The sequence below is a fragment of the Hyperoodon ampullatus genome, assembly GCF_949752795.1.
Source record: "Hyperoodon ampullatus genome assembly, chromosome: 6".
In the NCBI taxonomy this organism is placed as follows: domain Eukaryota; kingdom Metazoa; phylum Chordata; class Mammalia; order Artiodactyla; family Ziphiidae; genus Hyperoodon; species Hyperoodon ampullatus.
In genome coordinates this window covers 86,656,002-86,682,779 of record NC_136919.1, presented here as the reverse complement: position 1 = coordinate 86,682,779, position 26,778 = coordinate 86,656,002, and the positions used below count along the sequence as shown (strand labels likewise).

Below are 26,778 nucleotides of genomic sequence, written 5' to 3'. Positions count from 1 at the left end.
TTCTTCTCTGAAAGTTTTAAAGTTCTGTCTTTTTATACTTTTCAGATTGACTTCTGCATATGATGAGATAGGTGGATCCAATTTCATTTTTTTCCACAAAAAAAATAACCTACTATCCCCCCAGTGTCCATCTTTTTCCACACTGATCCGCCTGCCCCTCTGACATACATAAGTTGATCAATTTCTGAGTACTTTATTCTAGTTCATTGGCCTATATAAAGACATTATAGTAAGTACTTTGAGCTAGAGTATTACATAATCTAAACATTTTTAAAGTTCATATGGTATGTGGAGACTGGATCTGAGAGCGGCCAGGATGAAAGGAGAGACCAGTGAGAAGGTAATACAGGGATTCAAACCAAAAAATAATGATTTGGATTAGGGTTGTGGCAGTACAAACTGCAAAGAGTAGAAGGACTTAAGATCTATTTCGGAGATGGCACCGAAAGACATGGTTATGGAAGGAGAAGGGGGTGAGAATAACTGGAAAACTCAAGATGCCCTGCAAAGATGGGCCCCAAGCAACTGGGTAGACGGTTGTACTATTTACTCGGATGGGTCAGAAGAGAGGCGAAATGGGCCTACAAATACAATCTTGTTTTACAATTTTTTTTTTTTTTTTTTTTGCGGTACGCAGGCCTCTCACTGTTGCGGCCTCTCCCGTTGCGGAGCACAGGCTCCAGATGCGCAAGCCAAGCAGCCATGGCTCACGGGCCCAGCTGCTCTGTGGCATGTGGGATCTTCCCGGACCAGGGCACGAACCCATGTCCCCTGCATTGGCAGGCGGACTCTCAACCACTGCGCCACCAGGGAAGCCCCTACAATTTTTTAATTAATATTTTTATAGAGTAGTTTTAGGTTCACATTTATAGTTTTTGTTTTTTTTTTTTGCGGTACGCAGGCCTCTCACTGTTGTGGCCTCCCCCATTGCGGAGCACAGGCTCCGGACGCGCAGGCCCCGCGGCCACGGCTCATGGGCCCAGCCGCTCCATGGCATGTGGGATCTTCCCGGACCGGGGCACGAACCCGCGTCCCCTGCATCGGCAGGCGGACTCTCAATCACTGCGCCACCAGGGAAGCCCACATTTATAGTTTTAAGATTAGAAAAGTTTTATGAATAACAAAGACAAGCAGAATGGAAAGAAGTTGAAAGTCACACATAATCCTACCAGCCAAACAAAACTATAATGTTGATGAGCCCAACCAGCATTTTTTCAATGCATATATAAGCATTTTTAAACAAAAATAACATCACGCTATCTTGTTAAATGCTTCCTTTCCTATTCAGCATATCAAAGAACATTTTCCCATACCCCTAAATAATGCTTTGACTATATCACTCCTAATGGCTGTACAATACATGCCATTGTATAGATATGAGAGTTCACTTAACTAGTCTCCCAACTGGTTAAAGGTTAGGTTGTTTCTAATTTTGAGATATGTATGGAGAGTCACCATGGTTTAGCAATATATCACTTAAGACAGTTCCTCTGCAAGTCACAGAATACCCAAATAAAAGTGGCCTAAATAATAGGGGGTTTTATTACTTACATAACAAGTCCAGGCTTGGTTGGATGACAGCAGTATCAAGGCCCTGGGCCAGCATCTCTGGTTCTCCTAACCTCTCTCATATCCCATGTTCCCCAGGATGGCTGCTGCAGAACTGAACATTAACTCATCCTCACATAACCATGGTCAAGCACAGAAAGAGGGCAATTTTCTCTTTATGAGTCTTTCGTTAAAGAGAAAATGGCATTTCTTTATATCTCCTTGACCTGGACAGGGTCACATGCCCACAGCTCATCTGTGAGGAAGGCTGGACAGAGCACCTGGATATTTTAGCCATAGTAGGAGGTAGGTTCAGCCTGTAAGAAACAACCAATAAAGGCTGCCTTGACATTATCTTTGCTCGTAGGCCACCTGAGGATATGAGCTGAAAGGAACCCCAAAACAACCTCTGAGTTTTCAATCCAGGTAGACAGCAGCTTAAATTGTTCTCCTGCCCTCAACAGTTTCTTTTCCCAGATATTAACTTATACAGAGCTGTGTCTATAAATTGCTTTGGATCAACCCAGAAACATCTGGGAAAATAAAAAAAATACATGACTGCCACTTTGCTTCGGGATCACAGTGGCACTGTCCCTGTTAGTCACAGAAGACAACCTGAGCACCAAGATAAACTCTCCCCCTTTATCGGAATCTACCAAGGAGAAAAAAATGCATGAGAATCACAAAGGCAGAAGAGCCATGGAGCTGCCTTAAAAATGATTCAAGAATGTGCCATTGGGCTTCTCTGGTGGCTCAGCGGTTGAGAGTCCACCTGCCGATGCAGGGGACACAGGTTCGTGCCCCGGTCTGGGAAGATCCCACATGCCGCGGAGCGGCTGGGCCCGTGAGCCATGGCCGCTGAGCCTGCGCGTCCGGAGCCTGTGCTCCGCAACGGGAGAGGCCACAACAGTGAGAGGCCCGCGTACCACAAAAACAAACAAACAAAAAAAAAATGTGCCATTAAGTTTTACTTAAAGGTTTGGGGGACGGGGTTAGCTCTAGCTCTTGCTTATTAGGTCAACAGTATTATTTAAGTTTGCAATATTAATATATCCCATGAAGTAGTGTTATTCACAAGTAGGATGGACAAAATTTTCTCAAGATGGAGAAATGAAGAAAAAGTACAGTTTATCCTGAGAGAATAAGATAATTTCAAAAATAGGACTCCCCCAAATGTATTGGCAATCCCTGTGCTTTATGTCCCCCCTTACTGGTCCCTGCCCTTTGTGTGGTCCTCCAGCAGTTATCCCTCTCCCTTACCCACTACTGCCTATAATTAGCTTACCCTCAGGCTTTTGCTTTCAGTGGGTAACTGCTACCCCATCCAGTGTCCCCATGTGCTTGGTTCCTAACTGTATAAACACAATTCATCCATCTATGGATCTACCTCTCCCACGAAATCATGAACACAGGGACCAGTTCTTAGTCATCATTGTGCCCCAGGCCTTTAAAAGGTACATGTATGAACAGGAGACTAATAAAAGTATTCTGAAATACTTACTTGCCTGTATTTTCTTTTTTTTCTTTTTTTTTTTTTTTTTTGCAGTATACGGGGCTCTCACTGTTGTGGCCTCTCCCATTGCGGAGCACAGGCTCCGGACGCGCAGGCTCAGCGGCCATGGCTCACGGGCCCAGCCGCTCCGCGGCATGTGGGATCTTCCCAGACCGGGGCACGAACCCGTGTCCCCTGCATCGGCAGGCGGACTCTCAACCACTGCGCCACCAGGGAAGCCCTGCCTGTATTTTCTTTTGATACAACTATGTGAAGGCAGCTGCTAGCTCTAGTTAATACCTCTTAATACAAAAAATATCCCAAGCAATCATTATCATTAGTTGTTCAAGATTAAATGTTTAATGTGGTTAACTTATTTTCCATAATACCTATGATAGTATCAACATAATGCAGTTTTTTGTTGTTGTTGTTTTTCTTAACCCATCAATAGTTCAAGAAACTCCCTCATCCCCGGGGCACTATTTAGAAACAAATTCAGTGTAAACTTCTGATTTCCAGGTTTCTGAACAATTATGCAATAATGTCTCCTTATAATGCTATAGACAACTGCCTTCTGTCTACACACATTCCAACAAGTATCATACTATGTCAGGATCTTGTGCAGTTCGATTCTTGGTAAGGTGCAGGCTCATTTTTTTGTCATGAGACCTTTTGTGAACCTAAGACCAGAATTTCTCCTCCGGACAATGTACATCCTCCACACACCCCCAACACACACAATTCTGCCAACATTTCAGGGAGCTAATGGACAGCCTGACACCCAAGCATGAAACCCAAGAGGATCCAAGGACCTAGGTTAAAAATACCTGTCTTGGTACTGGTGTTTATGACAACTTTTGATTCTTACATATGACAGTAAGTTACAAAAAGCAGGAAGAAACACAGTATGAGAAACACACAGGAGTATCCAACTGATAGGTGGAGCTAGTATACACTTCAACTTAGGCTAACCAATTACTATGTGCATCAGGCATACCCAATTTCACCTCCCTTATTGAGCTCTGGACCCTAAACACTGGACAATACTATAATGGATCTCACGATAAACAGCCTATTGATTCCAGTGTAAAAGAAAGAACAGAGTCAAGGGAACAAATAAGGAACAAGTGTAAAAGAATGGTTAAATGTGTGAGCTCTGAGGTCGGTCTAAGTTTGGTTCACTTCCTCCCTGTGTGGCCTTCAGAAAACTACTTACCCCTTCAGAGGCTTGGTTTCATTATTGGTAAAGCTGGGACAATAATACTCCCTTCCTCATGGGGTTGATATGAAGCTTAAACAAAATAATGTCTACAAATGCTAAGCACAGTACTAACACAAAGCAAATAGTCAACAAATGCTTGCTATTTTTAATTACTCCCTTAGGGAAAAGAATATAAGGCTAGGGATGTAAATCTAGAGAAATAACTGTGACACAAAAGACCCCCAAGTTTTAAAATAAAAATTCCAGAGTCATCAAAACAAATAAGCTTACAAACCATACAATATTAGAAAGCTGGATAGCACTTTAGCGGCTATCAGCTCCAGTCCTGCATTCTACAGGTGAAAAAACTTTAAATGAAATTCCTAAGATCATACTACAAGTGACACCCAGGATTGTGTATGTATTTCCTACCAGTCCACGCTTCCTTCCTCTCAACCTTGGCTCAAAATTGTGGGACAAAAAAATCAAAATGCAAAAATAGGTCAAAATAGAATGTTTGTTCATTTAACAAGTATTTATTAAATATAATAAATTATTGCATGTTTATTGAACAGTTACTGAGTATTTACTATACAAATATTTATTGAAAATGATGAGCTACATATTGTTCTAGGCACCACGGCTATAAAAGGGAACAAGATCCCACCTGCTAGTGAAGGGAAATTAACACACACATAAACAAATAAATGGTAAATGTTCTGAGGAAAATAAAACAGGCTACTGTACAGAGAGTGAACTGGGTGAAAGAGCTGCTACTACAATCTGCCAGCCAGGGAAATCCTTTCTCAGGAGATAACATCTGAGCTGAGATTTTAATTTTTTTTTTTTAACATCTTTGTTGGAGTATAATTGCTTTACAATGGTGTGTTAGTTTGTGCTGTATAACAAAGTGAATCAGCTATACGTATACATATATCCCCATATCTCCTCCCTCTTGCATCTCCCTCCCACCCTCCCTATCCCACCCCTCTAGGTAGACACAAAGCACTGAGCTGAGGGCTGCTTCCCACTAGCTATCTATTTTACATTTGGTAGTGTATATATGTCCATGCCACTCTCTCACTTCGTCCCAGCTTACCCTTCCCTCTCCCTGTGTCCTCAAGTCCATTCTCTATGTCCGTGTCTTTATTCCTGTCCTGCCCCTAGGTTCTCCATGACCTTTTTTTTTTTTTTTTAGATTCCATATATATATGTGTTAGCATACAGTATTTGTTTTTCTCTTTCTGACTTACTTCACTCTGTATGACAGTCTCTAGGTCCATCTACCTCATTATAAATAATTCAATTTCATTTCTTTTTATGGCTGAGTAATATTCCATTGTATAAATGTGCCACATCTTCTTTATCCATTCATCTGTCAATGGACACTTAGGTTGCTTCCATGTCCTGGCTACTGTAAACAGTGAGCTGAGATTTTAAAGAGGAGCATGAGGAAGACCATGTCAAGACATGGAAGGTGGGGGTTCTAGAAGGTAGAAGAGCTGGTGCACAATCCCTCAGTCAATGCCTGGGATATCCAGGGACAGAAGAAAGAGACCAATGTGGCTAAAAGTCACATGAATCGAGTGAGGGGTACGTGAAATCAGAGAGGTGGGTGAGGGGTCAGCACGCACAGAGACTTGTGGGCCGTGGTAAGAAATTCAGACTTCATTCTAAGCGCAATGGGCAGCCATCAGAGACAGGCTTTAAGCTGGGGAGCAAACAGATCCAATTTATATTTTAGAAGAAGATCATTCTGGCTGCTGTGTACAGAATGAAGAACAGAAAGACAAATGCACAAACAAGAAACTCTATCAGGAGGAAGCTGCTGGAGACTAGCAGGAGTACCCCGGACCAGGGGGAGATGGCAGAAGCAGTCACCCGTAAGAGAACAGTCTAGAGGCAGAACAGACACCATTTTTTAAATGAGAGAAAGTTGTTCTATTGAGCTTGGATTCTTCCCCTTCATCCATCAGCCAGTCTCTTGGATACTGACAGTTAAGGACCTGAGTTCTGAGGGGTACTGGAAAGAGGGCAACCAAGAAAAGAAAAACAAACCAAAAAACCCGCAAAATGGAATGGGGAATAGCAAAAATGAAAGCTACAAAAATCAAGACAGTGTGTCATTGACAAAAAAAAACAGACACCCAGTTTAATGGAACAAAATAAAGTCCAGAAAATGGACCCCACACAATACAGTCAATAGATTTTCGACAATGATGCACAGCAACTGAATGGAGAAAAGACAGTCTTTTCAACAAACGGTGCTAGAACAACTGAATTGAATGTCCATCTAGGGGGAAAAAAAAGGAAAGAAAAAGAAAAGAAACTCAACCCATATCCCCGTATCTCACACCATAAACAAAAATTAACTCAAACTGGATCATGGGTCTAAACATAAAACTTTTAGAAGAAAACCTAAGAGAAAATATCTGTGGTTGTGGGTGAGGCAGAGATTACTGAGAACCAGCAGGAGTCAAAAGTTAGGACTCTAAAGAAAAAAAATTCATAAATTAGACTCAATCAATGTTCAAAACTTCCACTCGTAAAAAGACATATCAAAAAAAAATTAAAGGATGACTACAGATTGGGAGAAAATATTTGCAAAATAAAGTACGTATGTCCAGAATATTTTTTTAAGTTCAAAATACTTGATAAAAATAAAATAACTGACTCAAGAAAAATAGGCAAAGATTTGAGCAGATACTTATCAAAGAAGATATGGAGATGGCAAATAAGCACAAGAAAAGACACTCAACATCACTCTCTATTATGGAAATGCACAAAAACACAAGTACCACTATACACGTATCAGAAATGGCTAAAAACTCCCAAAACCTACCATTCCAAGTGCTAGTGAGGATGTGGAACAAAGCTTCTCTCATACATATCAGTGAAGACTGAAAAACAGTACGGTCATTTTGGGAAACAGTGTGTCGGTTACTTTAAACATACACTAACCATATAACTCAGCAATCCCACTTCTAGGGGAAAACTTACAAAATTTACAAAAATCTGTATGTTAATATTTACTCAGGCTTTATTCACAAACACCAAAACCTGGAGACAACCCAACTGTCCTGCAAGAGGTGAATGGCTAAATAAACTGGTGTATCCATACTGGAATATTATTCAGCTATACAAAGGAACTAACTGCTGATACAGGCAACCACATAGACAGACCTCAAATGTACCATGCTAACTGAAGAAAGGCTACATAGTGCATAATTCCATTTATATGACATTCTCAAAAAGGCTCACTTTGGGAGAAAAAACATCATGGGCAGTTGCCAGGGACTGGGGTAGGGAAAAGGACTGACTACAAAGAACAAAGGAATTTGGGGAGGTAGGGCAAGGCAGGAGAGAAAAATTCTGTACCTTCATAGTGGTGGCAGTCACATGACTATATTGGGTTGTCAAACTCACAGAACTATAAGCTAGAAAGAGTAAATTTTACTTTATGTAAATTATACCTTGATAAATCTTTTAAAATATATAGAATATTAATAATGAATATGTATTGCTCCCAATTCCAAATTAAAAAAAACAAATTTATAAATGCATGCAGCCTCATTTTTACCACATTTTCTATTATCTGTTTCTCCTTATTCTGCTATCCTTGGACACTAAAGTTTTGTTGAAATTAAAATGTGCTAATTAAGGTTGATTTATGTGTAGTAAAATAAAATCAGAAAGCTTGCAAACACCAAAACCTTAGTAAGATGATTTAAATGTAATCTGAGGATCATTTCAGAATGTTTCAGAAAACATTAAAAAAAATTTAAATGTGCCCCTTTAATGGGCTGCAACGAATGAATGAACGAATGAATGAGTAGATGTAATCATTAAATTATTCTTAGTATTCTATAAAAGGTTCTGACCTTTTCACAAAAGTCCTTAGGAGATAAGATCACAAATGCATTTTTAGGGAGACTGATATGCTAGGGAGCTTTGAGGAGAACACACACCAACAGTCCTTAAAACTTAGCCTAGGCTTCCCTGGTGGCGCAGTGGTTGGGGGTCCGCCTGCCGATGCAGCGGACACGGGTTCGTGCCCCGGTCCGGGAGGATCCCTCGCGCCACGGCAGCTGAGCCTGCGCGTCCCGAGCCTGTGCTCCACGGCGGGAGGGGCCGCAGCGGTGAGAGGCCCGCGTACCGCAAAACAAAACAAAACAAAACAAAACAAAAAAACTTAGCCTAAGTCATCAATCCTTTAATTGCCTGTTTTGGGGGAGCCTGCCTTCTCTCTCCCAGCTTTGAGGGACACAAGGCAGGCTGGGTCCACGCGGGAAAAGGTCTGGCTAGATGGGAGTTGGTGATGTTGCTTGTAGAAACATTACTGGGAAGAAGTCAGTAAGAGAACCAGAAAAGGGGAAGCAAAATGGGAACATAAAAAAGACAAAAAAAAAACACCACACTAACCAATAAAAAAGGGATAACAATGTGCAAACTTACAAGCTGCCTTGAGTGAAACCTGCTTTTCTGTGTAACACTTCCCAACCAGTCCTCTGGACCCCTACACAGGCTCCGCCTGCTGTGCACTGGTGTGAATGAAATGCAGATGCACAGCTCTGGGAAACTCCACTTTCTTCTTAGTGGAAGCCTGAAGCCCACGTGCTTTAAGCTAAGTCAGATGCACCCACCTAGACACATTCTGCAACTCCTGTAACACCGTGCGCTTAAATCTACCAGGAGCTATGGAAACACATTTATTAGGGGGAAGGAGGGAGAGAGGGCTCCCCCTTGAACAGGAGCAAAACAGCAGCACTTCAGGTTAGCAACAATTAAGAACAAACAACTGACTAGCTTCTAGAAATTTCTTCTAGGGAAGCTTTGTAACAAATTAACAGAGTGTACAAAGTAAGTACAGATTAGAAATCCTGTTCTTTATCTAGGTTTTTTAGGGAGTTCTGAAGTAGAGACAGGGTTTAAAAATTACTTAAGTATATGAGAGTCTTTGATATGAGAGAAGGGAAATTACTGCCTCTTAGAGCCTCATCAAATTATAGCACAAAGATTAGATTATGACCACATCACTCAATAACACAGTCCCCTGATCCACAGTAAATGAACAGGTTAAAAAAATAAATAAATAAACAACTAAAAGTGAGGGGCACACATACCAATATAAGATAGAGGAATGTGTAGAACGACGTTAAAACTGCTTTCTTTCGCTTAGATGAGCAGGTAAGCAAAGCCCTACAACTGCAGAAAACCAGCCTCCGCCCTCCACCCCCAACCCTTATCCCACCAATCTATGTACATCATGCAGTCAGTGGCCAGCATATTTTATGAAGTCTTTAAGCTCCAGGCACACTGTTGAGTAAAGACAGTAACAAAGCTGGAATAACAATCTCTGATATAACAGAAATCTATTTTATAGCTTGTTTTAAAGTTTATTCCATATAATATACATTTAGAAAATACCGACAGTAATCAGAACAACAAGAAAGGGAAGCTCACCTGTAAGTTCACTGAAAAGCAGTCATTTAAAAAACAATGTAAAAGCTGAGACGTTAAAGAAAATGTTTTATGCACAGAACTCACAACAAACTATGATTGTAGCACATGAGTTCAATTGCCTACCTACACCAGAAAGTCCCCTTAAAGAGCTTGAGGCCTATGAGGTCAAATACTGAGCGTCAGATTCTCCAGAAAAGCGGAGGGACGGGGCTTGGCTGCAGTTAATCGGGAAAAATGATTCCAAAACAGGAGTGGGGCCTGAAGAAAGTCATCAGGGAAGGAGGGAAAAACTCAAAACAAGGTAGTTGATCACTACTTGAGGCAACTGAACTCCATCCTGCTGGGACCCCTCTGTGAAGGACTGTATGCAGAAAGCATCTCAGAATCGCCCACCAAAGGGTCAGGAGGGGAGTGTTCCACTGACTGATTACATATGAGCCCAGGATTACCCCACAGTGAGGAGAAACTTCCTCACTCTTCTACGCTGCACACACCTAAGTGAGGACTGGATTCCCCACAAAAAGCACTGGGGAAATGAAACAGCTTCCCAGTGCAGCTGAGGGGAGGTGTTGTCAAGCCACAGAAAACATGTTGTAGTGGCAATGACTAGAGAGAAAGGCAGGTAAGGAGGGTATGAGGTGGGCCAAGGAAGGACAACACCGTTTCTGCACTGCAGGATATCTGTGCCCAAAAGGGGTGAAGAGTACAACTACTGCAAAATTAAGAATACCTCTGGAAAGCCCTTTATTAGCAAACACAGAAGAGAGAAAGTATGGCTCTCAGATACTTCACACATTTTTGCTTTCGTCAAAAAAGTGAAGTTGTATTTTTAATTTTATTTCAAACTTTGTGCTATTAGAGACTGTGATGTAATGGCGGGGAAAACACATAGACACACACGTTTTAATATATACACGTATTTATATCTTTCAGCTTTTTTGCCTAATGGCTAATTAGTTTATAAAGACAACATGGGAAATTATCACGATGGTGTATCTAAATGCCTCTGAAACTTAAAATGGCTGTTTTTAAATCTATAATGGAAAAAGAGGAACGTACCATTTTAAAACTGTCATACTGCAAGACCTGGTGCCAGAATGCCAATCTAAAATGCATATATGTGTGTACACACACACACACACACATACACACACACACATACACACAATTTAAGGGCCAATCATAGGACAAGGACAATAAAACAAAATGCTAAGAGGAAGGAAAAAAACCCCAAGGGTATTGTCTTTCTTTTTTTAAACTAACTCAAACACACAGAATGGTAAAGGCATAGTCATTTAAATCATTGCCTTAGTAATACAAGTAATATTTAAATAGATTTAATAGCGCTGCTCCAAACCAATGAATTATGGGTTTAAAACCTATTAAAATGTAATGTTTTTTTCCAGAGCTGAGAGGAGAGAGATTTAAATCCACTGAATTTTAATATTTCAGCTTGAGCTGCAGGAGGTAGAGAAAGTCCAAATGAACTATTCCATCAGCACCATTCAAGCATGAACATTTTAATCAGTTTTACTTCCTTGGAGTTCTCTAACACAGTTTACGCTGTCATTCTGAAAGCACTTAACACAGAGAGTGTGAAAAACCACCAAGGCTTGTTATTGCCTTTACAATTGATGGCAAATAATTTTGCAGACTTCCTATCATTAAAATGTCACTGCTAAAAATTGAGGTTCAGCATTTCTTGTGCTAAACTGCATTTTCCTACAACACCATGGCATACCTGTTCTTAAGGATTTTTTAAGGGGGTGTATGTACTTTTTTAAAAAATGCACATTTCTATCATTTCTTTCCTCAAAGAGGTTAAAAAAGAGGGGGAAGGAATCCAAAGGAACCCCATTTTGTATTTTTACAAGCCAAACATTTTCTTTTCCAATGTTTGTACTAACAGAACTTTTTTCTTAATGGTAGTTTCTTTGGTGAAATTCTTATGAGGTTCCAACTTAGCCTCCTTTATGAAACATAACCACATTCACACAGCATGTGCTGATAATATAGTGTAATGGATTTAAAAAGCATTTTAAGATAGTCAGATGACTCAATTTAGTAATACAGGAAATGAAAACATCATTTCTAATTAGATCATATTACTGATTTAAAACTACAATTTGTGTGTTGTTCCAACAGTGTGATCTTACAGAGATTCTAATTTAAAAACACAGTGGCTAGCAGGACACATGACAAGATCTAACTAGATGCATAACGTTCCCACAGCCCATTTGAGGGAACTCCGGGAAAGCTTCAAGGAAATGTGAAATACGAACAATTCAAAACAAAACACGAAATATTAACTATAGAAAACAACACAGGCATTTTCCTGGGTTTTTTTCCCTATAAATAAAAGATAAATGATATTTAACTTATTTCAATCTATCAACAGTTTTAAACTGAACATGACCTGTGAAAGAAATCATTATAACTGTGTTTCATTCCATTAAACACAACTAGCTTACTGTCAAGAGAACAAGCCGCCTCTCCAGGTTTCGGGCTCACTTCAGCTTTTTGCATTTAAACTGCATGGATCACTGGTTTGGCTCATTTACCAATGAAGGTAGAATAATACTGCAGAGTTAAAAAGGTGCTTCAGCAGATTTCATTAAATTTGGGAACATTTGCGCTTGTCTGGATGGTGTGCATACATATAAAACAAGACACATATGCAGTGAGAAATAAATGAAGGTCTGCAGGGGCTTAGGTGGGTCTTTGCCTCTCAGGAGGAAAACTTTCATTCCCTGGGTGCAGAAAATCACTGACGACTACCTAGAAATCAAGTCACAAAAATCTAAAATTGACCTCTCATCACTTTTGGTAACAGGTCAAAATACCACCACCTCACAACACAGCCATGCCTAACCAGACACAGAACAGCAGGTGCATTTAAAGTTCCACAATGTTACAACTGAAAACTACTGGACACAAGGCACTAAGCAGGGCTGAAACAGACAAAGACAGAACAGCAGCCACAGAAATGCATCAAGTGAGTTGGGTGTAATGGGGCTCTTTCCTTCTCACTTGGTTTGTGGCTCCCTAAAACTGCTGGGTTTGTTTTTTCTATTTCTGCAATCTGTTTTGCAGAACAGTCAGATGATGTGATTTTGATTCCATTTTCTGCTCAGATACAAATAATTTGGAATTGCCACCAGATCCACCAACTACAGTACACGCTGCTTTGATAGCATGCAGCTCTGAGTTAGTTCTTCAAATAAGTTTTTAGGTCACCAAATTAAATTAGCTTTGTTTTAATAACTAAATCCATATATACACAATATGTCTGTCAGTTACTCGGCTACAGTCTAATAAATCATCTTCTCCCTGAGAAAAGGCCATCTGCCATCCCATTCAAAACAAAGTATGTAAATGAAATAGATATAAAACAGTATTAAAAATATACTTGACGTGATCAAAGAAAGGGAACTTGTTCTGCTTTTACATCTTCCTTCATATTTTTAAGCAACATCCAACACAAAACAATGTGTTTTTGATTTAGATTAATCTCACCACTATACCGACAGTAACTAATAAGACTCAAAAGAGAAACATAAAAGCATTCTGTTTTCCTAGAAAGGGCTGCCAACCAGACATAAGGTAGGATGGCTACGTGTATTTTAGCAGTTCATACAAAAATAAACACCAAGCCAGAAATGACCCAGGCAGTTCTTCTATAGGTCCTCACCCACGTATTCTCTCCTTCGACAGCAGACTGCAAAGTGGGTGAGAAAAGGAGGTTCTATCCCTAGTGACCTTGGGAGATTTGGTAATCGAAGTACATCCCAAAAGGAATACAACATGTGCTTCAAGCCAACACAGCTGGTATATACATATACACTAACTTTAAAATTAAAGCTTTCTCAACGTTAAAAAAAGAAATTTTTATACTGCCGTTTTCTGGAATTTTTGGAAATAAAAACTAATTGTGAAATGTATTCATCTCTCATCTCTCCACCACCCCCTGAACACAGAAAATATACAACAAATGAGTCTCTCCATGGCCTGTTCTGATTCAGCCTCTTCTCTCCAAGGGACACTTCTGAGGAAATAAAGGTTACTCTTTTCCATTTATTATGTCTTCTAATTTACTACTGGTATTTTCTTGTGGTCAGAGGGACACAAAATAGAGCTCAAAATAGCCCATTAAAAACAAGCTGCAATCAGACTATTGCTCCACCACCATCGGCAGCCATCCCAGAGTTCTGATTTCCTTGTTAAAAGACAGAGGCATAATTGAAGCAATATCTTCACTTCAGATTGATTATCGGGCGACCCTTATCCGCATCTTCACTCAGCAATTTGAATTTTAATGAAAGTAAATGGAATAATTAGCATTTCAAAGTGTGTTTGATACACTGAGGGAGAAAAAAGGGAGAAGACTTTTGTGTCTAATCTATACACAAAAGCAAGTATTTGGGAGGGGGCAGAAAGAGGAAACTACAGTTGTAGTGTCTTCATTAGAATAACCTAAGGAACTGCTCCTAACAGCTGCATAAACAGAGATGTGAATATTGTGCTTTTCTCAGCTAAGATTTTTTGCCTGTATTCTTTCTAAGTTGTAGCACCTTATTTTATTACTGGTTACCTTAATCGGGAAGAACAAAAATATAAGTGGAGTTGGAGTGATTGCTCAAACCCATGAATTCCAGCAGGATTTCTATGCAACGTTAATGGTACTAGGAAGGATTTTCCAACTGGGCCGCTGATTTTGCAAAAAGGTGTAGTTCATCTATTATTTCTACTACCAACGGACACTAGTCCTTAAAGAACCACTCATCACAGGGGAGGAAGAGTAGCAGGGAGATGCGAAAATGTACATTTTATTTCACTAAAAATGGTATTAAGATACTCTATATTTGAGGAAAGATAAAGAAATCAGGTCATTTTAACATCAGGGCAATGTGTGTCTTTTTACTGGCAATAGGCTAGCAACAGAGGCTGACTGCAAAGGAAAGAAATATTATGAAAAAGAACTACCCAGCCTCCTTAGGGGGAAACTTTTCAGGAACACTGTCAACTTGAATTGGTGAGAATATGTCCACAGTTCCTGACAAACTTCATGTGACATTGAAGGCAAAGTGCTTCATTTCACTTTGTGGTCCTCTATTGCCTTTTGCCCCTCTGGTCGAACAAAATTTAAAAGGAGAGTGAGAGAGAGCTGATAACAAACACTAAGATGATCAGAGCTAAAATGGAAAGGCCACGTACCCCAATGATGGCGTTCAGTTCTGCCATGGTCACCTGCTTGGCCCGTTCCACAGCCTGCACCACTTGTTGCTGGTGCTATAAATGAAGATCAGAAACAGAATACAATTATTTGTTTTCTAGTCAGTCAAGAACAGCTTTTCCTAACATGTCCTCTAACTTTAATTACATGCAAAACAGGATTCAGGGGTCTCCATATTTCAAATAAAAGCCCTTGGGTGCTGGATGACTAAATGTCTAGGGTACCTCTGTGTCTACAGTGCTGAGAAGTAACTGGACATCCAACTGCAGGGATCATCCCTGTGCCCCCATGAAAGATGCTCCCTTATAACTGATAGAAGCAACTTAAATTTTACTTTCAAGTCAGTGGTGCACTTTGACCCAACATTTTCCACAAATACTAACAAAACAACACAACCCATCTCACCTGCTTTCTTTGTCTTTTTCTCTGCCACTTACATAAGACATGTTTTGAAAATATTTCCTGCAAGTACTTATTAAGTTTCCACCTGGTATTTGTTAGAGAAGACACTAGAAGGACATATAGAATTCAACGTTTACGTTTCTTCTGTAAACGTGAAAAAAGCGTTCATATTTTCATTCCTGTCATGAAGGGCTGCATATTTAAAAGATATTAAAAATGTACAACTCTTGCCAGCAGTAAAGTTTAAGGACTTCAGGTATTTTTTTTTAATGCAATAGGAAAACTAAAACCTACAAGTTTAAGTTATTTTTCTTTTGAAAACTTAGGATGGACAGCATAGGAAAATCCCTCTGACCATGATTAAGTTCTAAAGAGAATAAGCAAGATCTGATTTTAATAATTTTAGTAATATTAGAAAAATTAAATAGCACAGAAGTCTCTGCATGAGACTCACATCCGGACACAGACAAGTGCTTATACAGTACCCCCAAAATGTAAATATTATTCCCAACTAAATACACGTGAACACTCTAGTACATACACACTCAAATTCAGTCTAAAATAGGTCCCTTCTGTACTTTTTTCAACTTGGTTTAGTGAATGAAGAGCCAAAGAGACTGTGCTGTGAAACAGGTACTCCTCTCTGTGGCTGGGAAGAGTCTTGTTTCGGTTGATCCCAGCTGAGAAATGCACTAACATTCTCTACTGATTTGAAGTGAGTACGAAGCTCAACTATCATACTGCTTAATACACAGAAAGAGCTAAGCCATCAGTTATATGTGCAATTCCCCTCGACATACCTGGTACTACATTGAAAAGCCCCCAAATATACAGTTACTGGGATTAACTAGGGTGGACACTATTTCCACATCCCAGCTCTGTAGGGGTAGCGGGGGAGGTGACATGGGAAAGGAAACTGTTTTAAATTAGTTTATCTACATGCGGTGTTTTCACCCTTGATTTCCTAATAGAAATGTGTATTTTATGCCTATTAATAATGCAAGGAAAACTGTCAAATAATAGGTCACTGCATTTTACACTTTTAATGGACTCTGATCATTAAACTATATAACTTGATTTTTTTAAGAGTCTGTTTCAAAACAAGGGCTTCAGAAGCAATCCCCAAAATCTTTATAATAGGTATCTCCAACCATCCTTACTCTTTAATAAAGTATTTACCGAAGTGAAATAATTCATTTTCCTCTTTCTCTGAAAGTAAAAATCCTAAAGATTCATGAAAACACTAGAAGGAACAGAGAGGTATAGTTGATAAATCGGCCAGTAATAGCTGTTCTCTCTTGAAGCCAACCTGACCATCTATGTTTATTGAGCATCTACCATGTGCCAAGCACAGAGCTCATATTTAGATTTAGGACAAATCTGGTTGTCAGGGTAGTGACAACTAGCACTACTTGGAAAGCAAAAAAACCAAACAAGCAAAAAACATGTAGGACGACTCTGGGAATTATCTAATACTCAAAGTGGGTTTATGGGCAAAAATTTTTATGGAATTTTCTACCTTTTACTTTCCACCACTCAAAAATGGCTGCTCAAAACTTCCATGAAACTGATAGCCAAAGGAACACATGTACACTTATTCAACATGCATACCTCTCATTCCATTCACGCACCCATTCGTTCAACTAAAGTTTTTAAAAGCTCTTACTCTCCACCATTTCTGTATATTACTTAAATACCTCTCCATATTACTGAAATATCATCTACTTTACATTAAGTATTCAAAGAACAGTTCCATGAGACAGAAATGCAGAAAATACATCTAGTTAGGGCCTTTCTACCATGAAGATCGCTCAATTCTTGCTTCATAAACTGGATTCCAACTGCCAAGATGAGCAAAGATGCCTTAGGCAGTGGGGATATCTTTCTGACTTGGCATTAAAATCAGGTACATTTACTGAGAAAACCAGAAACACACCAGTGAACCGTTAACACTGACATCAGATGCTTTTATAGAAACTCTTGCTAAAAAGCTAAAATGACAATGGAAGTCATGATTCAGCTCCTTCCTTTTCTCTCATGGCAATGGCCATGGGCTAATACCATATCTGAACTTTACCTGTAGTTCAGGATTTTACTTCCCTATTTCTGCTTACAACCGTGAATCATGTGGTGCTTAAGGACTTTTTGAACAGAAGCTCCCTAAGGCAAAGAATGCCTCCTCCCCCCTTGTGCTCTGAAAGCACCAGAAACACTCGGACATTGCTCACTCAGCCACAAGTAACAACTGTACCACACACTGAAGAAGCATGAAGAAGGGCAAATGATCCCAAAGGAAAAAAATGAACACTAGGAGAAGCCCCAAAGTACTCTCGCAAGAGGACCCAAAGAGGCATTGTTTTTCCATTTTCAAATTTCAACATATAAACTCTCTGACTCAGAAAATCTGGCAAGTTTTTCACATCTTCTTAGAACCGTGAAGGCTTTCCCATGAGTCTGCCGTCTCTTCCCCTTCCCCATCCGTCCCTCTCCTCCCGCTCCACCCACGTCTCATTTCCTCTCCCGCTTCCTGCTGGTCTCCTCTGTGGCCTCACCACAAGTGGTGACAGCCACTCTAGACCCGGTAAATCTGCAGGAGGAAGAGTCCTGTGGCCACTCTCATTGCTCAAGCTGCTCACTCAGATACGAGTTCCCCGTCTGAACTTTCCACCAGCATCACCAAATAAAGTGCCACTAGGAATACATTAATAAGTCAAGGGTCTCTGAGAGAGGGGCCTCTAACTGGGATTTGGAGGAGAGAAAAAAATAAAGAAATAAAACCTCAAATATGTATTCTTTAAAATACTGTGACCCGTAATTTTAAAAAATCCAAACGAACAGACAAAAACCCTCGATTCTGATTATGGTTTCACGACTCTGTAAATTTACTAAAAATTACTGAATTGTACACCTAAAAAATGAGTGAAGTTTATGATGCGTAAATTACATCTCAATAAAATACTGTGATTTAAGGAATACAAGCATGGTTGTAAAAAAAGGACCAGTAAAATGAAATTCTATACGTTAAATCACTTGCCTACTTTCATCATCATAAAATTACTTTTTGCACTTGTTCGAAGTGTTAAGAATATTTTTTCCACACGAGACTAAAACAATATAAGCTTATGATAAGTCCAACAAAGCCTGCTGAGAAACTGGCATTAACAAACCACTAGAATATATATATACCTTAGATGTTGAACATATGTTTCTCAGAAGAGACTACAAGGACAGTATCTGCCATGCCAATACTTTGAGGCATGGCAATAGACCTGGTACCTGTAATAAAAACTTTAATTTAAAAAACTATTATCACCACTTACAATTTTTTTTAATATCCCTCTTATTGACAGGGGTAGTAAGGACAGATATGTAAAATGAACTAAAATTCTTATCCTGACACGTGGAAATGCAAAAGTGAGCAAGAGATAATGGCCCCCCTCCTCACACAATTCAAAGAGAGCATCTTACAATACAGGAACGTAGGATTTAAAGTACTAGGGAAGATTATTGGCAGGAATGGTCAGCATATTTCCTGGGGCATCAAGGAAAGGCTTTGTTTTCTCATTCATTCAGTCAGTCAATTATTTATTAAGCACCTACTGTGTGCCAAGCACTGTGGTAGGAACTAGGATTAATGAACAAGACAGTGAATTAATAATATTCAAGAGGCTTTGTAATTACAGTTGCAGGATAGTTTCCATGAAGACAATGACAGGATGCTACAAAATCACTCATCAGAGAAATATCTAATCAAATCTTAGGGTTGGAGGAAGATTCCGTAAGGAAGTGGACCGGACAACTGAGACCAGAAGAATGTGCAAGAGTTCCGCGAGTGAAAAGCAGAGAGAAAAGAACTGGAGGCAAAGGGAACAGCCTGGATAAGGTTCCTGAAGGATAAAGAAGCTTGTCTATCAAGGAAGAGAAAGAATGAGTGGCTGGAGGAGGAGAGAAGACTGCTCCCTAACTACTTCCCACACGATTTGATTCTGCCTCTAAATTCTCCTCCACAGTAGTGCACCCTCAAGTATTTGAAAATGGCATAATGCATGTTTTCAGCTTTCTCTATTCCAGGTTAAATATCCCCAGGTCACTGGCTTCAAGAGACTCACTCATCCTTTTGGCCAGTCCTCTGGCTGTGTTCAATGTGACTAGACACAATTTGATCCTGAGCAGATCAAATCCATGTAAAAGTGTCACTCCACATCCATTAAGTCAGAGCCTTTTCCAGCAAGTCTACCAAGTTTATTAACACAAATGAGCTATAAATTTAACCAAAACTCTTTTAGTCAGTCTTTCCTAAATGGTATCCCAAGAAATGTTATTTAGGCCCACAAGAAATTAGGTTATTACTTATACAAAATACAATTTTAAAATTCACAAGGTGTAATTTGGCTAATACCTGGCAAACTGCTCATCCTCTCAGAGCTTCAAATCTCAAAAGAGGGTGAAGATGTATGCAGGCCTTTCCAAACAATTTTGGCTATGGAGCTTGGGATTAAGGCTCAGGAGACACCCTGGGAAATGCTGCCGAAGTCTTTCTCGTACTGACCATTTGGCCTTGTCTTCTTCATTCTCATTCATACGCAGGCAAGGCATTCTTCACTGATATGTCCAATAAGCTCTACGAGTCCAGAGCTTTCCAACTTTCTGCAATGCTGGAAATGTTCTAGATCTGTGCTCTAGCCACATATGGGTGGATACTGAACACCTAAAGTGTGGCTAGTGCAACTGAGAAACTGGATTATTAACCACATTTAACTTTAATTAATTTTAATTTAAATCTAGATAGCTATTTATGGCTATGGCTACTGTACTGGACAATGCAGCTCTAACTTAACGTACCTTAAAGCTTAAGTCCAGTAATAATAATCCAACTGCTACCTAACTGAAAGTCAAAGAAATGAGTCAAGTGTCTCAAATACACACTAATTTTTTTAGACACATACAGATAAGAGTTGGCATTGCTGCCTTTGGAAGGAGGCCCACATTTAAACCTGCAGAAAAAAGTTCTCCTTCCTGAGAACCATCTTTCATTTTCTGAGGGGAAGCAGGCCATAAGGATCTCACCAAATATCCAACTGTCAACCAAACACATGGCCATGCAGAACAAGTCAATCTGTCAACCATGGAACTTGGGACAGGATTATGCTCTCTGATGCCTCACTCAGTATTGTGAGAAAAAACTTTTTAAATGGAAGGCCGCCCAATGTAAAAATTAGAAAACTGGTCCAAATCCTCTAAAGCCCCAATCCAGGTGTATTAGTCACTTCAGGACATTCCTTAGATATACAACACTGTCAGAACACATTACCAACACTGATAAAATGACCCTGGCTGGGAAGCAGACGTGTCCTCTAAAGGCTGCTGGCACTTAATGAATGATCTCAGGTCTTACGGGTGTCACTGCATACATATCAGGGGATCTCTGGTGATTTCAGCCAAGCTCTCCTACATCAAACCATGTTATCATAAGCCATTGATTCCTTACAAAGTTAACAAGCAGTAAGACAAGTTAACCTGGTGCCATTATGAGGCGAGAACACTACCACCGGTGCATGTAACCACTGTATTTTGTTCATTTCCTCCCTAAGGCACAATATGAAAGTGACTGATCACATTTTTCAACTTCTATTTCATGATTATTCTACACATGCAAAATGTGGTTCAGAATAATTCAGCGCCATATTAAGCCAGGTGCCAAATAAACAGCACTTGACATACAACCGTATCTCATAACACAGCGAAAGGGTTTGTTTTCCATCCAATTAAAAGGACCAAATTTATGGAAAGTCCAAAATAGAAATTCATTGATTTGACTGGCTATCTTAGCCTATTGGAACTTAAATGCATATTATCACTACTATGTAATTGTGTATTATTTTCTACTATTTAAATGCAATGTAGAACACCCAAATTAATCTACAGAATTCTGGAGAAAACACAACTACTACTCATTAGAAAAGCTAACAAGGCAATAAAAACACAGTTTTGAGTTAGTTAAAATTAAATTTGCACCAGAAAGAATTTAAGTTGGAATGTTCCCTTTTCTCTAGGTAAATATAAGAATAAAAGTAGAAAGGTGGCTTAAAATTTGCACTCCTAAAAATTCTAATGATCAGAGAACTTTGGTTAAATGTGCTCAAAAGAATGATTTGAATTCTTCTTTTTTTCATTTGTTAATATTCACAGATGTAAGGCAAAAAGAGCTGCTCACTCCAATCTGGGCTCCTCCACAGCCTCCAAACAGCCTGCTTCTGCTTACAGAACTCAAGGAACAAGAAAATTTAGCTATGGAATTGCAGAGGACTAGGGGAGGAGGGCAATATCCATCACCTCCTTGGCACTGAACGACTAGAAACTGGTTGTAACGACCTGCTGAAAACAAGGTTAAAGATGGATAATGCCATTGCTCCAAATCTAACGATGACCATGGGTTTAACAAATGGGAATTAGGAAGCCACTGGTCATAAGGAACCACTTTCTGTTCTCTCACCCCGTCCAGTAAGGTACATACATTTCAGGTTACTTCAGGCTGTGGCTGGAAATGGTTTGAGGCCCAAGACATTAAAAATGGATCAAGTTTGATGCTGCAAAGCAATCAACCTGAGCTACTTTTTCTGAGATGTCTTAAAATTCCACAAAACCAAGAGTGACTTATCCAATATATCTTTCATGATTTGGAGGGGAGGCAGACTGTCAAAAATTCTGATCCCATTTTCTCCAGTTTGAGGACAAGACACATGCATAAAAGAGTATGTCTGAGATAGATGAGGGGAAAAGAACTATAATTTAAGGACTCACAAATGTCCCACTTATGAGAAGCAGTTTCCTTAACAATAACTTTTTCAGCTTCAAGCAGCATGTTCCTTCCAGCAAGTCTACGACAAAATATGGCAGTCCTATGAGTGATCTCCTATATCCCATCCTTCAATTGAGAGGGGTCTTCAAAAATCTTTGTGCTTTTAAAAATATGGGCATAAACATAAGCTGTGTATCTAGACCTAGATGGCCCACAGGGCCTATCACTGTTCATGGGGGCTCCTTTTCACCCCCGTGCATGTATGAATGATAAAGAATGCCTGATGGGTGATTCTTTTTCCCTACAATTCAGACCTTGGAGGAGACTTCTATAACAAGAACTTTGCATTATTTTATATTTTATGTGATAGATTAAAATACAAGTTGTGCTGATTATATAGTCAGAGCTAGAGTTTGTCACATAAAGATACACCACTGGGTCAGTGTGACTTCGCTTCAAATCAACACTGGTAATAATAATAATGCTCACTATTTTTATTTTGTGCACAGCACTGTGTCTAGAAGCAATTGCTAGCTGTCCCTTGATATCCCTTCTCTTGACATTAGTTTAAGTTTTAGGTGGGCATACTCAACTAAGACTACATTTCCGAGTCTCCGTTGCAGCTAGCTATGGGCAAGTAACTAGGCACTGGCCACTGCAAAGTGAGCAAACAATGTGAGCATCATCCACACCATGACCTTAAAAGAAAAAGCACAAGTTCTCTCGTCCTTCCTGCTGGCTGGGGCAGGACATGGTGATGCTGGGGACGATGAACATCAATATATAAGGAACTTGAGTTTACAACATCGTGGAGTCACCAAATTAGCTACAGCTGCTTCTATGCAAACTGTTATGTGGGAGAAAAACAAACTTTTATTTTGCCTAAACCACTGTTCCTTTAATCTCTGTTAAAGCAGCCTAATACCCAGCTAGGTCTTTCACATTATCACTAGTCCTCATATAACAACCCTATAGTGCAGGTATCCCATTTTTCAGATGAGGAAACTGCAGCCCAGAAAAATAAAGTATTGTGTTCAACATGATAAAAGAAGCAAGTGGCTAAGCCAGGATTTGGTCCCAAGTCTGCCTAACCTCAGGCTCTTATCACACTGCCTCACACATAACATAACTCTTCCAATGAACTCTGCTCCTTGTTAGGGGAGCAACAAGTTTCTGAAAAATACAAATGGTACTCTGAGGAAAGAAGACTTCAAATTATCACGCAATACGTCACCATCATGTAATACATTACTGACCTACAGCCTATTAGGGGTTTGAAGTTCTCAAACGTCTTAAGAAAACCTTGTTAGTCACCACAAACCATACCCTGCCCATCTCAAAAATAAACTATTTTATAACCCAAGGGGAAAAAAGTACAAAAAGCACAACTGTCCTCTAAGTAAGACCCTCAGCTAGTGCCCAACATTTAGTTAATGCTTAATCTAACAGGATAAGACAATACTTAGAGGCTTTCCAAAAAAATAAAATATTCCTGCCCTTCTGAAAGATCACCTGTGTGGAGCTAACCACCCACTGTTGCAAGCAGCCCCCGGAGCTGCGAGCCTAGCTTATTTCACAGGAAGACCGCCAGCCAGCCCGCCCATTCACAAATATTACCTTCAACTCTTCCCAGTTTTTTACCGAGTCCCTCCCTCCTCTCCAAATGTCTTGGGGCCCAAAATAAGCTGGAATAAAATTCATTTCCCAGAAAAGGTTAAAAACAACGACAACAAAAACTGGCATTTACTATCCGAAGTGCTTTACATTTTAATACATATAGTACACATTGTAAAAATGGGGTTAGTCTCACCATCTACAGGAGTATTACAACTCAGAGATCAACTTTCCCAATGCAAAGCCAGTAAGATGCAGAGCTGGTCTGATTCCAAGTTAGCAGGAACACTGTGCCTTGCTGCCAGGGTTTAACAAGTGGTGCATAGTTTTCAATCTACATTAGAATCGCCCTAAAGGTATGTTCCTGGAAAGGGGGGCTGGGGGGCACTGGAGATAAGTCAGTACTTACTGGCATCCTTCAATTCTGCTGAGTGCTCACTAAGATCTAAGCGTCTACACGCTATATCCTGAAATCGCTGACAGAGAGCCCATCCACAGAAACTACCTGTAAAAACAAAACTAACTCCAACTAAGCCACCAGGTATTTTGAAAACAGCCAGTCCCCCAACTAGACTGAGAAATTTGTTTTTCTAGATCACAATGTGTGTAGAACACAGACCCCATCCAAAATCACTGTGTCTTCTGAGGCGAACTCTACAGCGTGAACACCTTGAAGAGTTGTCATGTTTTGGATCTTTGCTTGCTGGTTGGGGAGAGACGGGTGTTTGCTAAATTGGAAAATTAATTTTGGGAGCTAGAAGAGAATCACCCTTGAGGCTACCTAATATGCCTCATGGAGATTTTTAGCTAGTTCACAGCCCTGGGTTGTTTTAATTGATACTTTTTGCCCCTATAAGCACATCAGAGAGGAAGATAAACAATACACACTCTTCCAAAGGGCAATGACTAGAAAGGGGAGGGAGGGCTGGCTCCAGGTCCTCTCAGAAGGGAACTCTGGGCTTCTCAGCTGCTGCTGCAGCTAGTACTACTGCCAGTCAACCTCAGGAGCCATTCATTACTATGTGCTAAGCTGCACCAGACAATCCCAGGGAATCCTCACAGCAATCATATGCGTTCCATGCTATTATTAACTTCATCCTACAGATGAGGAAACTGAGGCTTAAAGAGGCAAATCACTTGCTAAAGGTCACCCAGCTTAACTAGGTTATAGTAAGCCATGCACTTTGTAACAGGGAAGCCAGGACTCGACCCAGATGTGACTGTCATCATCCCTGGCCATCTCTTGCTTAGGGAACTGCCAACAGGAAGTTGGTTATAGTTCCTCCTCAGCAAATGAGACCTGAAGTGAGACAGAGAAGAACTTCCCATTTACTGCTTTGAGATTCGCCTTTTACAGAAGAAATCTGAGAGCAGCAGAATTCCGAAAAGTCTTACCCATCCCTAGAAGCCAAAAGAAAGTGGGAGAAAAGAACAGCTTCAGACAGGTGAGGACTCACTCACTACGTTTCTCTAAATCCTGATTTTAAGGATCCTGTGAAATTTTAAGAACTGTAAGTGACAATTACTTAATGAAAAGAGTTGGCAATATCTTTGTTTAATGCCTGGTACTTTGGAAGTAGCTGTACACACGTGCAATAAGCACATCACTAAAATAGATATTGGCTATCATTTTTTTAAGTGTTTTGGTGAAATCTAATAGGAAAATACTTTTCTCTGATGTTATATACATAGACACACTTCGAGTCCTTGAGCTACAATTATACAACTTACTTCCCCAAAAAATGTCTTGCAGTTAAAACTAAATTTATTCAACAGCTGTCATTCAGTACATATTTTTTTAATTTTAGAAACTGTGGTACACTAGACACAAGCAATATTAAGCAGGTACATTAGTCAGCACACGGGAGCTAAATTAAAAATAGAGTTATCTAGATCTCTGTAAATTTACTTCTTGTTCCTGCCAAACTCCAAAAAACCCCTCCAACCACTGTCCTGTAGCTTATGCACTAGTCTTCAGGAAATGTTTTTCTTTTTTCTAAATACAATCATTTACTTTTTAAATAAAAATATTTTGAAATAAATTCTAATGCCGCAGCTGCCCTTCTGGCAGTGAGACTGTCACACAGAGAGCCAGCGCTAAAAGATCAGATTAAGAGCCTTCAGTCCTAGCACCAAATGACGCTTGCAGCCATGCAACAGTGATTTTGCATGTCTCTGAAGAGACAGGGAATAGAATTCATCTTCCTCTAATAACCTGCCTCCTGCCCTCGCTCCAGATTACAGTCCATCTGCCTCAGGGTAGAGGCAAGTAGTGCGATGCTCACAGAATGCCCAAAAGAGGAAACAAGGTGGGCAGTGTTCAGACACAAAACATCCGAGAGGCCCGGACTGGACGGCAACAAACATGTCTGTTGCCCACACATTAAAAGGTATACACACACCTTAGGAAACTAAAAAATAGAAGAGCCAATTAAATCCAAAGCAAGCAGAAGAAAAGATATACACAGCACCAGGATTTAGAAAACCATGACACAGGTCATCTCCATTACACATGTCAAGGATTTCAACCAAGAAATGTCAAAAGTATTGGGGAAATAAACAGTAAGTAGTGAGATTATGATGCCTATCCTCCCAGCTTAAGGCAGAAAAGGAGTTGCCAGTATCTCCCCACGGCTTTCCTCTACAGGGTACGACTTCCTTAGCCAATTCATTCCAGTCCAGTCTTGCTCAGCACCACTACCATTACATAGGCTGTTCCTACCGGGCCTGCTCACACAAACAACAGAACTCATGCGGGAAAACGACCTACTGGCAAATCAGCTAGCTCCACCAACACCCCAAGATCTCCTCCCATATCTGAACATAACCCCACAGATCCTGCAAAAATGCCATGGGAATAAGCTGTACTGGTGATTATGTGTAGGAGTCTGTGTCTTCAGAAGCCTAAAATCCAATACCACCCCAGGGAAAATTCAAACTTTTCCCTCTGCCTTGGGGAACAACATCTCAGCCTGGTCACAGCATGGTGGGTTACACATTCTTCCCATTCACCACCTCCATAAAGC

At 40.1% G+C, this 26,778-nt stretch overlaps 1 protein-coding gene across 16 annotated transcripts in view; it reads right to left on the bottom strand.

Annotated features, from left to right (window-relative positions):
* Positions 1 to 26,778, bottom strand: part of LOC307055167 (transducin-like enhancer protein 4) — a gene marked incomplete at both ends in the record, with an annotated part of 156,801 nt that overhangs the window by 88,709 nt on the left and 41,314 nt on the right. For 10 of the 16 annotated variants that reach the window (XM_079707149.1, XM_079707157.1, XM_079707158.1 and 7 more), the window contains one exon: positions 14,919 to 14,993. The exons of the other annotated variants lie outside the window; for them this stretch is intronic. In XM_079707149.1, the coding sequence (XP_079563275.1) occupies positions 14,919 to 14,993 (75 nt within the window). The remainder of the gene's footprint in view (positions 1 to 14,918; positions 14,994 to 26,778) is intronic. 16 annotated transcript variants of the gene reach the window in all.